The sequence below is a fragment of the Pleurodeles waltl genome, chromosome 8 (assembly GCF_031143425.1).
Source record: "Pleurodeles waltl isolate 20211129_DDA chromosome 8, aPleWal1.hap1.20221129, whole genome shotgun sequence".
Taxonomy (NCBI): Eukaryota; Metazoa; Chordata; class Amphibia; order Caudata; family Salamandridae; genus Pleurodeles; species Pleurodeles waltl.
Window position 1 is genome coordinate 490475127 of NC_090447.1, and position 12862 is coordinate 490487988.

A 12862-nucleotide genomic window follows, 5' to 3' on the forward strand; every position below is an offset into this window, starting at 1 on the left:
GAGGTTGACAAATTGCCCATCCAACCAGTTGCCCCTCCACACAGCAAAGCCTTGTTTCATGTTCTGATGGAGAGAGCGGCTAAGAAATTCAATCTCGCAATGGCTTTGGTGGTGCAGCAATGCTTTCTTTATGACTTTAGGGAACAGCCATGCAAAGTCATAAAATCTACACTCATACCAGATTTTGTTTAGTCAGAAGGCCTAATATAGATGAGAACACCAGTTATGGTTCCAGCTGTCATACCCAATCTGGAGAAAAAGTGTAGGGCCCCAGATTCGGCCTCTGCCTGTCTTACGAGCCATCCTATGGTAGACTCTTATTACATCAGCAGCCTATCCCAGATCAAAGAACCTGATCACAACATCATCAACACCTCCAGACAGACAGTCAGTGAATAGTTATTTTGGACCTTAGGGTTAGTTCATTTGCAGTGACTTCTATCAAAGCTGCACATGCCTAAGCAATATTAAGCCGTTACGATCACCAGATGTCGCATGACATCTCGCCACTAATTGACCTCATCTCTGAGACAAAAGAAAAACTGTGAAAGCAATCGTCAAGGAGGGAGCAATAACCTCTGCAGCCACCATCACTCCTGCAATAAACGTATCCAACGCAGGTTTACATAAGTTGGCAGGAGCAGCTATATTGAGAAGTCAAGGATGGCTGTGGTCTGCAGCTTTCCGTCCTGCAGCCCAAGCAAAGATCCTCCATATGACATATGGTAGACTCACCCTTTTTGAAAACATGTGGATAATACCCTACAAAACATTAAGACAAACATGGAATTGGAAAAATGTCTAGGAGTTCTGTATAACTGACATCCTGACTCAACCACTTTTCATGGCTCATGAAGATCCCAAGCTTACCAGGGCGGTTTCAGTCATTATGGAGGTCAAGGCTAACCATATTACTCCCCACGACAACCTGGAAATGACTGGGGATTTACACCCAACAGGAACCAAAGACAATGGCATTACAGATCGTCTGGACAGAAGAGGAGTGTCTCCCAAATGCTGTGCAGTGACAACCAAGAGAGAGCTTGATTCCTTGCAGTTGCCCATCACACCATCCCAGTCTCAGCAGGGAAAGGAGAATTTCCATTTTTGCCCCCACATGGAAGTCCATATCATCAGACCCTCAGGTCATACATTGGAGTTTGTACTGAAAACACCTGACTGCCCACCCAAGAAATGTCATTATCATTACCTGAGGGAGAGACTACAGGAAATTCTCCTTCTCCTTCTTAATGGTGCAATAAAATGATCCTGATAGCCCAGGGAGAACATGGACCTTGGGCCAGATGTACAAAGTGTTTTGCATGGTGCACACAGTGGATTTCACTGTTTGCGCCATGCAAAACGCGCATCGCGATGCTCATACCCATTTTGCGAGTCGGTAACCTGGTTACCGACTCGCAAAATGGGAATGCGATTCGCAAATAGGAAGGGGTGTCCCCTTCCTATTTGCGATTCACATCGCGATGCAGAATTGCTTTGTGACTGCGAACGCGGTCGCAAAGCAATTCGCAGATAGTACCTATTACAACTGGGGGCTAACCCATTCGCAAAGGGGAAGGGGTCCCAAGGGGACCCCTTCCCCTTTGTGAATGGCTCTGAAAAAATGAAACAAAAAAGTTTAATTTTCCCGAGTGTATTGCAACTCGTTTTCCTTTAAGGCAAACGGGCTGCAATACAAAAAAAAAAAACAGTTTTATTAAAAACAGTCACAGACATGGTGGTCTGCTGTCTCCAGCAAGCCACCATCCCTGTGAGTGCAGCGAATCGCAAGGGGGTCACAAATTGCGATGCCACCTTATTAATATTAATGAGGTGGGTCTTTGCGACCCCCTTGCGATTCGCAGATGGTGTCAGGGACACCATCCTGCATATGGGTTTGCGACTCGCAATTTGCGAGTCACAAACCCAAACGTACCTACATCTGGCCCCTTATTCCAGATTCTTTTTGATAAAGAAGAAAAAAGAAGAATGGATGATTATTCTAGACCTCAGTGAACTGAACAAGTTCCTGAAAAACATTTTTTTTTCATTTTGTTATACTCCAAGAACTCCTTCTGTTGCTCCATTGTGGAGATTACCTTACCTCAATGGATTGTCAAGATGCGTATTTTCACATTCCTATACACTGGACACGCAGAAAATACCTACACTTTTCAGTGGCAGTGCTGCACTATCATATTGAGGTGCTTCAGTTTGTTCTAAAGTCAGCACATCAGATATTTACCAAGAGCCTAGTGCCAGTTGCTGCTGCCTTTTGATGATAAGGTCACCAAGTGTACCCACTATCCACACTTGGGCAACAGGCTTGTCAAGGCTCTATCAAGGGAAGAGGCAAGGGCTTCTATGGCTACCTGTGTCAGTCTGTTTCATAGGTTAGGACTGTTGCTAAACATCAACAAATCCTCTATTGAATCACAGACAAAGCTTCATATTTTAGGGGTAGTACTAGACATTCAACTGGGAAAGGCATTTTTATCGCTGAGCAGAGTGATGAAGCTCCAGACCATGGCAAAGAACCCCTCTGCCAAGCAATCAGTTGCAGTCAGGAAATACAGACCTCTGCTCGGCCTGATGTGATGCTGCACAGGCCATATACCCTTTTGAATGTTTCAGGTAAGGCCCACCCAACAAGAACCTGTTTGGTGCACCCAATGTCAGTAGAAATAAATAGCTCATTAAATTACATGGTCCAAGTCACAAGGCAGCGGAAGCAGGTGCTGCTATGGTAGAGATTCCCCATGAATCTCAATCCAGGCCTCCCTTTCCATTCTTCATCAGACAAAGTAGAGATAACGATGGGTGCGTTAATGGAGGGCTGGAGATCTCACATGCAAGAACTGTAGACAAAAGGCCTCTGATCTACCCCTCCCCCAAAAAATGCTCCTTACCAATGTCATGGAGCTCAGTACCTTAAGACCGTGCCTACTGTTGTTCATCTCAAGACTGGGAGGTTAGGCAATCCTTATAAAGACAGACAACACGATATCAGTGTTTTACATCACAAAGCAGGATGGATCGAAGTCCCAGCCTCTCTTGGAAGAGCAACAACTGCTATGGGACTGGGTCATCTCCTGCTAGGTTGGCATCTCTGGGGAATATTTACTAGAACACAAATATGATTAGGCGGATGGACCCAGTCAAACACTATCAAACTGCCACGAGTGGAAACTACACCAAGAGCAAGTGGACTACATCTTCAGCCAGTGGGGTCACCCCACACTGAATGTGTTCACCACCCAGAACAATAAGCATTGCTAATGCTAGGCCAGAAGGCTATGGTAGCCAAGAACCAAGAGAAATGCCTTTTCAATCAAACAGTCTGACATCTCTGCATACACCTTTTGTTCATTTCCCTTGATCCCCAGGGTACAGAATAATGCAAATGCATACTTGTATCCTGATTCTCATTGTATCAGCTTGGCCATTCCAGAACGGGTGCATCAAGCTCCTGACAGTATCTGTAATCCAGGCACTACAAGTGAAAGTGCACTCCAGACACAACAGTGGGATGGTCCATGGGGGCGGGGTTAGAGGCCGATGGAGCAGCACACGTAAAGCAGAGCTCCCGGCGGCCACCAATCATCGCACAACAATCCTGATTCCCTGACCCTGATGCCGACCAGAACAGACCTGCAATATGCAAAGGTACCCCCGGTGTATGGAAAAATGGAAGCCTTAAAAGATCTAGCTGCCCCCAGGAGGGCCCACGGCCAAAATGGCGGCCCGCAGAGACACGACAACTAACTCTGAATGCAAGCGGAAAGCGGGGAGGCCGCCCGGCCCGACACGAAAAGAAGAGAACGAGACGCAGAGAAATCGATCGGCGGCACAGCCGACCCCGGAACAAAGGACCAGGTGAGCGGTAGAGGGAGGAGAGGTGGAGCGCCCGCGAAGAGGGCTGGGCCCGAACGGAAACCCAGGAGAGGGCCGGCAGAGGTGTGGCAGAACCTGGGGGCCCCAGTCCCGACCCTTCCTTCGGAAAAAAGAAGCGATAGAAATCGGAGAGACCGGAGAGGGGGGAAAACGCGCTAGACCGGAGGACCAGGGGAAAAAAAAAAAACACTGAAACCCGGCGACACACCCGGCTGGGAGAGCCCGGGCCGCGCCCCCAAGAGGGAATGAACCGGAGCGGCAAGAGCTGCGGAGAGCCTGACAAAGGCCAGGAGGGGCTGGCCAGGGGTCCTGAACTGGGCCCTCTCCCCTGAAAGGAGACCCAGAGTGGCAAAGGAAGCTAGGAGAACATCGGAGCGAGTAATGCTGCAAACTGGGGTAGGGCGGGGCACCCCCCGAAAACCCCGCACACCGAACGAAGCAAAATGAATGGTGGCAACGGCAATATGTGCTGACAAGGGCAACAACGCGCTGCAAACCCCCCACTACAGAAAAGGAGGGGAGGGAGAAAATAAAACAAAAAAAGAAAGGGGAGAAAAGAAAAGAAGAGGGTGAAATTGAGAAGACGTGCAGCACAGATGGGGAAACACACCCAGCCCGGCGTAAGCATGGCACCAACTGAAAATGGGCAAGCCCAAAAAAAAGGAAAGCCCAGGAGAAGATAACAACTCTCTAAAAGAGGGAACACATGGAGATGCCGAAGGGAGCACCCCTCTGGACACCCTACTGCAAGCTATTCAGGCGTCTAGAGAGGCTCTGGAGCTCAAAATTGACACCCTGTCTGCAGATCTGACGCTTCTCAGAGACGATCACAGGAAATTAACCGCCAGCGTGGCGGCAAATGAGAAGACACTAGAATAACTCACCCCTGGATGCAAGACACTCGCTAAAACTGTGACCTCACTGACATCCATGGTTAAACTACTCAAGTCACGAGCAGAAGACGCTGAAAACAGACCTCGAAGAAGCAATTTACATCTGGTGGGCATCCCTGAAAAATCTGACCATGAAGAACTGGACATGGAATCATACCTAGAACAATGGATTCGCAAAGAAATAGCGCCAGAGGGCCTATCACAATACTTTGCAATATAAAGAGCCCACAGAGTGCCGACGAGATCCCCCCTCCTGGTGCAAGACCACGCCCGATCGTAGCAAAACTCCTGCATTTTAAAGATCAAGACTTTATCCTATCGCAAGCACGAGAAAAACGTGAGATCACTATGGACGGACCAAGAATAATGATCTTACCGGACTTTACCAAGGACACCCAAAGGCAAAGAGCTACCTTCTTGGAGGACAAACAACATCTTAGAGAACGAGGTATCCAATACGCCATACTATTTCCGGCCAAACTAAAGATCATCACGAAAAATGACACACTCTTTTTTACGGCACCACAACAAGTGCGGGAATGGCTCGACGAGCTAGGCCTCTCAGAGAAACAAAGCAAGGAGGGAAATAACAGAAAAAGAGGGGGGTCTTCTCGGAAAAGAGAGAAGCACATTGCGGATATGTCACCGCCACTCAACCAGACAATTAAGGAAAAACAAGACGCTGTGCGGGCCGTGGCGTCCTTGGGACTCCGGGGGGCCGCCTCCGCCTCCCCGCGCCAGTCGGAATCCTTATCAGAACAGGACTCTGGGCCAGATGAAATCTCTTGCTCCTCACAGGACACAGTTAATGGCCTCCCACGAATCCCTCCAGGGTCATCAGATGAAATCATTTGAAACCTCAATGAAGAACCACGCTTGTCCAAATGAAGGGCCGGTGACAGACCAGGAGGGCAGCAGGGGAAAACGATGCAGCAGCACAGGCTCCACAGACATGCAATTAATCCACAATCCACGAACAGCAAGTATAACTGGGGCACCGGTGTTCAGGGCTAGAATCACGTAATGAGGCAAACATGAGTTGACACGGGCCTATGGGTTCGGCACACGGTCCTAGATCAGCCCCCCACACACAATGGTTATCAAGTTGGGGAAAGTTTGGATGGGGACAGTTTCAACACCGGTCCTGGGGATAGGGAGTTTGGTTTATAGGAAAGTTGTCAAGCTAGTAAGTAAGGGGTTTCAACCAAGGGAAATAGATTCACGTAACAGAACCTACAAGCCAGGCTCCGGGGCATTGTCACTCAAGAAATGGGGACATAGGCGCAGCAGCACTAAGGGTCCACACACAAAGAATGATCATGGATAGATCACTAGATTACAAAATTCTTACATGAAACATTAGGGGACTGAACAGTCAAAGTAAGAGATACAAGGTATATAATCAGATTAAACGATGAGGGGTACAAATAGCAAGAGACTCACCTGATAGGGAAAGAGGTGACAGCACTGACAAAGAGATGGAGCGGTCAGATATACGCCACAGAATACTCAGCATACGCCTGAGGTGTCCTGATATGGATACACCCGGGGACCCCCTTCCAAAAAACTGAAGCACTTTTAGACAGAGACTGGCATTACATGCTGGTGAAAGGTCGTCTAGAAAGGACACATACATAGTACCTGTGTTTAAGTGTGATTTATTGTGCATAACAAAAGGAAAACTGTAACCAATATAATTATATATATGAGCATAACAGTGATGGGTGAAGTCATGGTGGATAATTTCATCAGGGTTGCTTCTACACCAGTTGGTAACACAAGTCCAGTATCTCTGTACCATGGGAAAATGGAGGTAGCTTTCAGAACAGTCAACAGGGTGTATGTGTGGAACACAAGGGGACTAATCACGAGACGTTCACTTCCTGGCAGTGGGTTAGGTCTTGGCATCTGCTCCTGCTGGATGTCTGGGTAGGTGTCCACATTTGCGGGGGATATTCTTGAGCTACAGAGGGAGGGGTGCCTGAGGCATGACCTTCCCCAGGCAGGGCCTCCATGCCACTAGCAGCCGCAGATGATGAAGGGGCAGATGTTACATTGCTAGTGGAAGGAGGCAGATGTTGTGTAAAGAAAGTAATCAGGGTGGTACTGATGTCCCTCAGCACCCCTGCAATGATAGCCATTTGGGCATTTTGTGCCTGCCACTACTGCATGACTTCCTGGTGGTGGTCCCTCTGCAGCCTTTGATTATCCCCCAACATAGTGATGATTTGGCCCAACCTGTCTTGGGAACTTTGGTATGCTCCCAAGACTTGGGAGATGGTTTCCTGGTCAGTTGTGTCCATTTGAGGGCCCATCCTCTGGCCCACAGCATCCCTCCCACAACCCCTCCCCCCACGTGCCTGTGCCCCTGGCACAGTGTGCCCACTCCCAGTGGTTGCAGGGCCATCATTCTCAGCGTTGTCAAGGTTAGACTCAGGTACCTGTACTGTGGGGCACACAATGGATGGTAAAGTCCTTGGGACACAGGGTTGGGGTGAATGGTTGCCTGTGATGTTGATGCTACAGGGATTGTAGGAGTTGATGTGGGTAGGGTGAGGCTGAGAGTCATTGACTGACCAGGTGTCCCAGACTGGCCTGGTTGTTCGTCAGTGTCCAGACATCCAAAGCTTTTGGCCTCACTGGGGCCTTCATCCTGAGGGGGACTGACAGTCTCAGGTATCCTCTCCATGATCCCAATGGCAAGGTTACCTGTGGAGGGAGTGAGAAACAAAGGTCAGGTTACAATGGGTGTTTAGTTGCATATGTGTGAGATGCATACAGTGGCTTAACATTATTCCCTGCAATGACATTAACAGTTGCTGCACAGCATACCTTTATTGTACTTACAACTCTGTGAATAATTTCTATAAGCCCTGTTAAGAGTTGTTGTACTAGGTGGGTACAGATTGCACTGCAGATGGGATCTGATATTGTCTGATTATTGACATGACTGTTACCTAGAGAATAGTCAGGCTTGCTAGATGTCACACATTAAAGCTGCACAAGCACAATGGTGTCCTAGTGGAAACACAATATGTAGGTATGCAGGAGAAATTGTCCTGTATCTAGATGTGTGCACGTGCATCTACCTGTACAGCCCCAGTCAGTATATTTTGGGCTTGGGATATTTGATATGTGGCCAGTAGGAATGGTCACTCAGCTGTAGCTGTGTTGTGCTTTGGTTGCTATTGTGAGAGTGCCATTGCATTGCTGTCATTGCCATGTACTGGTCCTCACTGCTACAATCTAGATGGTGTAGCTAGTAATTGATTTGTACATGCATTACATGTGATGTGATGTGCACATTCCAGGTTTTCACATTGATGGGTTAATGTATTCTTGGAGTCGTAATGATATGATTAGCTGTAGTGCTTTCCTCTTATTTAGTTTCTAAGCACTAACATAACACAACAGAAATGCACTTCTGAGGTCAAAGAAGACTTTTATTGTTATTTTATTCTTCCCCAACCACAATGTTTATGAATGAATGACGAATTAGTAGCTTTCAAGTCCGCGTTAATCAAACAAAATATATCAGTTTGCAATATACACAGCAGGTTATATTTATAAGATATTGAATGCAAAGCAAAACAAATACTTCACCGTGTAGGAACTATTTACAGCTACATCTTTCTAAGGTCTGCAAGCTGATGACCCCTGTCAGCCGCGAGAAAGAGTGTCATCTACCCACACGGGATGCTGGCAGCTGGCGCCAAGCTCCAGCACGAGGTCCGGCAGATTCGAATCTGCCTCTCTGCAGCCTGTTACATTCGTTACAAAGGTGTGCCCCCTCCTCTCAGACCTGGGAAACTGAGCAAGCCTTTTGGAGACTGGCCAGGTCTCCAAGACTACTCCTGTTCCCAAGCTCAAGGGAAGAGAAACGACGCCCATGTACTCTCTCTTATCAGGTCTAGTCTACTGTGAGAGCAAAACATCTTGGTTCTCTGGTGCAAAAACACAGCTTGGAAAAATACAGAACTCCACGTTAAAGGCAATGGGCAGCTAACCTAAATATCAAATGCAATGTCATGTTATGTCAAAGCCAATAGGCATCTAAGCTGAATACAAAATGCAATGTCTTATATCATGTCAAAGCCCATAGGCAGCTGAGCTGAATATAAAATGCAATGTATAATATCATGTCAAAGCCAATAGGCAGCGGAGCTGAATATCATGTCAAAGCCAATAGGCAGTTAAGCTGAATACAAAGTGTAATATATGATATCATGTCAAAGCCAATAGGCAGCGGAGCTGAATACAAAATGTAATATATGATATCATGTCAAAGCCAATAGGCAGAATATCTAATAGCATGTCAAAGTCAATAGGCAGCTAAACTGAATACATCATGTCAAAGCCAATAGGAATGCAATGTCAAAGCCAATAGGCGGCTAGACTGGATACAGCCTGTCAAAGCCAATAGGCAGAATACAGAATGTAATGGCTAATGCAATGTCAAAGCCCATAGGCGGCTCAACTGAATACAGAAAGTAATGGCTAATGCCATGTCAAAGCCAATAGGCACAATACAGAATGTAATGACTAATGCAATGTCAAAGCCCATAGGCGGCTAAACTGAATACAGAAAGTAATGGCTAATGCCATGTCAAAGCCAATAGGCGGCTAAACTGAACAAAACATACCATGTGCTACTGGTGAACATTGAGCAACTAATATGCGCAGTGGTGAAACACAAAGTCATTGGTCAAAACAAAACTCCATCAAATAGCAGGACATTCCGCCCTTTGACCAATGAATTTTTGTTTCACATATCTCATATTTCAAACAAACAAAAAAAAAACATCAGCACAAAAAAAACATTATGATCAAAGCAATCCCTGTAAAGCAATAGAAGTGAATTAACACATTGATTTCATGACCTTTTCACATCAGATACATCTACATAGAAAAGACTGGGCAAATTTTTTTTTTTTTTTTTTTCTCTGAATGAGTCTCTAATTCAACAGTGTTAGCAATTTGATGTGGCATGAGTTCTGCTCATGTAAAGGTGCACGGTCCACCTGAAAGGTTTGCTGGAAGATAAGCAAAAGTCAGAGTTCCATACGAGAGGGGAAAAAAAAAAAACACAGCAAACAAGTTGAACTTGAACTGAAGGCGCAGTTTGCGCAAAATGGATCCATGGTGCTGGCACTTTACTCAGCCAGGTTCAGGCTGGGGATTCGGTCCCTTCCCCGACCCCACACGCACACACCGGAAGGGGGACCACACAGCGCACTCAGGGACAGTGGCGAAACGTGGTAGGATCTGCAAAAGAAACAAGTATGACTTTTCTTGCAAATAACATTTTTCATTTAAACTGCACCCTTCCTCTTTCTTTCCCTGTTTTATAATCAGCAGGACGTTTTTGGGGCCCTTTGTTATATTCTCTGCAGGTTCTGGAGGATCACTTGGGGCTTCAGCCCACACATCAGTACTGAGGTTTTTATCTGCTGCGCCACAGCTTCCTTTTTCTTGCACTGTCAGAAGGGCTGGGGCAGACTCCTTCTTTACCAAACCTCCATTCACTGCATTTTTGTCAAGTTGGGCCATTCTGTCTCCAATTTGTATGAATGAATCAGATTCTTTTCTAGGTATCAGCATAATTTCGATTTTTCCTTGGTAATTTGCAGCAATCACTCTCCCTAAAACCTGATCAATTTGCCATTTCTGTTCTGGCAACTTTCCTCTCCCCAACTGCTCTGTGACTGCTTGCATGACAGATTGCTTTTGTGCGTGCTGCACAGTTTTTATCAAATCTAGGGGAATGTGCATCTCTCTCATCTCTGCCCACCTGTAAGTGGCCTTTTCACATTTCTGGGGCACCCACATAGCCATCCCCACTAAGGCAGAATTCTGGGTGAACACTTCTCTCTCTGCATTTTTCTCATTAACATCTGCAAGGTAATTGAACCAGTTAGGTACAAGCCATGTGGCTAAAACATCATCAAAGAACCAAAAATCAGCATAAAAATGACACATCTCACGTAGCTCTTGCTTTAAAATCTGACACACATTATACAACGCTGTTCCTTCTCCTGTGCCAGAAAACAACATTTCAGTCAATGAATCATTAGTAAAACAAACATGCTTTTTATCTTCAGTAGACACGAATTCAAATGGTGCACACAACTTCATTGATAATTCTTTTACCTGTGGTACTCTAGCCCTGTCTTGCAAGTACCAGATCCATTGTATGATTCTAGCTAGGGGCACTATTTTCTTTCCTTGTTCTTGATTTACATGTACATAAGTATTTCCTTCTTGCACTGCGCAGAAACCTAAAGTCTGCATTATTTCATTTGCCAAATCACATGCGCGCAGCTGCATATTATTTTTCACAGTGACCATATACAAAAGTGTTAGGATTTCACTCAAATGAGGGCTATTCTTTTTCCAAAAATCAAACAAGCTAATGAAAGTCGGCTCTTGCTCTAAAATCTTTCGTTTTACTTGTGCATTTTGCAACAGTAACTCGTAAATCACATTCTGAGCTCTCTCGTCCGTGTTATCAGTTAAGGAATGCATTTTGGCTGCCAAAAACCCTGGCTCACACGAAAACTCAGTGCAGCTCGGAGCTGTCTTAACCACCTCATTACTGGAATGGGACAAGAAAGATTCTTCATTTTTATAACTTTCAGCATTATTTTGAATTATCGTATCCTGGCTAATTTGCTCACGTAAATTCGTATTTTCATGTTCCAACTTCCTACATTTCTCCTGCATTTCTCTGTAAGCAGATAAAGGTATCCAGACCTTTCTGTCATCATTACTTCCAAAACACACTTTTTCTACATATATACAACGGGAATTATTTCTCAAAACAACATCAGGCCTTTTAGCTACACATGCATTTTCTTCTGTAATTCCCCAAACAGAAAACAATTCACAGTTTTTCTTAGCACCATCAGGCAGTTCATCAACACATGTATTCTCAGACATGGTCTGCCGTGCTACTGTGATTCTCCAAACAGAAAACAATTTCTGTAATTCTCCAAACAACAAAAAACAATTACACTTTTAAAGTGTGCACTTAGAAATCTACTAACTCGTCAAACCCCTTCTTAATCACCTCTTAATGACCGACCCCACGACTCCAGGTACCAATTGTAGTGCTTTCCTCTTATTTAGTTTCTAAGCACTAACATAACACAACAGAAATGCACTTCTGAGGTCAAAGAAGACTTTTATTGTTATTTTATTCTTCCCCAACCACAATGTTTATGAATGAATGACGAATTAGTAGCTTTCAAGTCCGCGTTAATCAAACAAAATATATCAGTTTGCAATATACACAGCAGGTTATATTTATAAGATATTGAATGCAAAGCAAAACAAATACTTCACCGTGTAGGAACTATTTACAGCTACATCTTTCTAAGGTCTGCAAGCTGATGACCCCTGTCAGCCGCGAGAAAGAGTGTCATCTACCCACACGGGATGCTGGCAGCTGGCGCCAAGCTCCAGCACGAGGTCCGGCAGATTCGAATCTGCCTCTCTGCAGCCTGTTACATTCGTTACAAAGGTGTGCCCCCTCCTCTCAGACATGGGAAACTGAGCAAGCCTTTTGGAGACTGGCCAGGTCTCCAAGACTACTCCTGTTCCCAAGCTCAAGGGAAGAGAAACGACGCCCATGTACTCTCTCTTATCAGGTCTAGTCTACTGTGAGAGCAAAACATCTTGGTTCTCTGGTGCAAAAACACAGCTTGGAAAAATACAGAACTCCACGTTAAAGGCAATGGGCAGCTAACCTAAATATCAAATGCAATGTCATGTTATGTCAAAGCCAATAGGCATCTAAGCTGAATACAAAATGCAATGTCTTATATCATGTCAAAGCCCATAGGCAGCTGAGCTGAATATAAAATGCAATGTATAATATCATGTCAAAGCCAATAGGCAGCGGAGCTGAATATCATGTCAAAGCCAATAGGCAGTTAAGCTGAATACAAAGTGTAATATATGATATCATGTCAAAGCCAATAGGCAGCGGAGCTGAATACAAAATGTAATATATGATATCATGTCAAAGCCAATAGGCAGAATATCTAATAGCATGTCAAAGTCAATAGGCAGCT

At 45.4% G+C, this 12862-nt stretch overlaps 1 protein-coding gene across 1 annotated transcript; it reads right to left on the reverse strand.

The window, feature by feature from the left end:
- Positions 1 to 8209: 8209 nt before the first annotated feature.
- Positions 8210 to 11090, reverse strand: LOC138250068 (uncharacterized). Its single transcript, XM_069204454.1, has 2 exons — positions 9313 to 11090; positions 8210 to 9178 (listed from the first exon to the last, which is right to left on the reverse strand). Exon 1 carries the CDS (start codon positions 11076 to 11078, stop codon positions 9945 to 9947), a length of 1134 nt encoding a protein of 377 aa, XP_069060555.1. The 5' UTR covers positions 11079 to 11090; the 3' UTR covers positions 8210 to 9178; positions 9313 to 9944.
- Positions 11091 to 12862: the final 1772 nt, after the last annotated feature.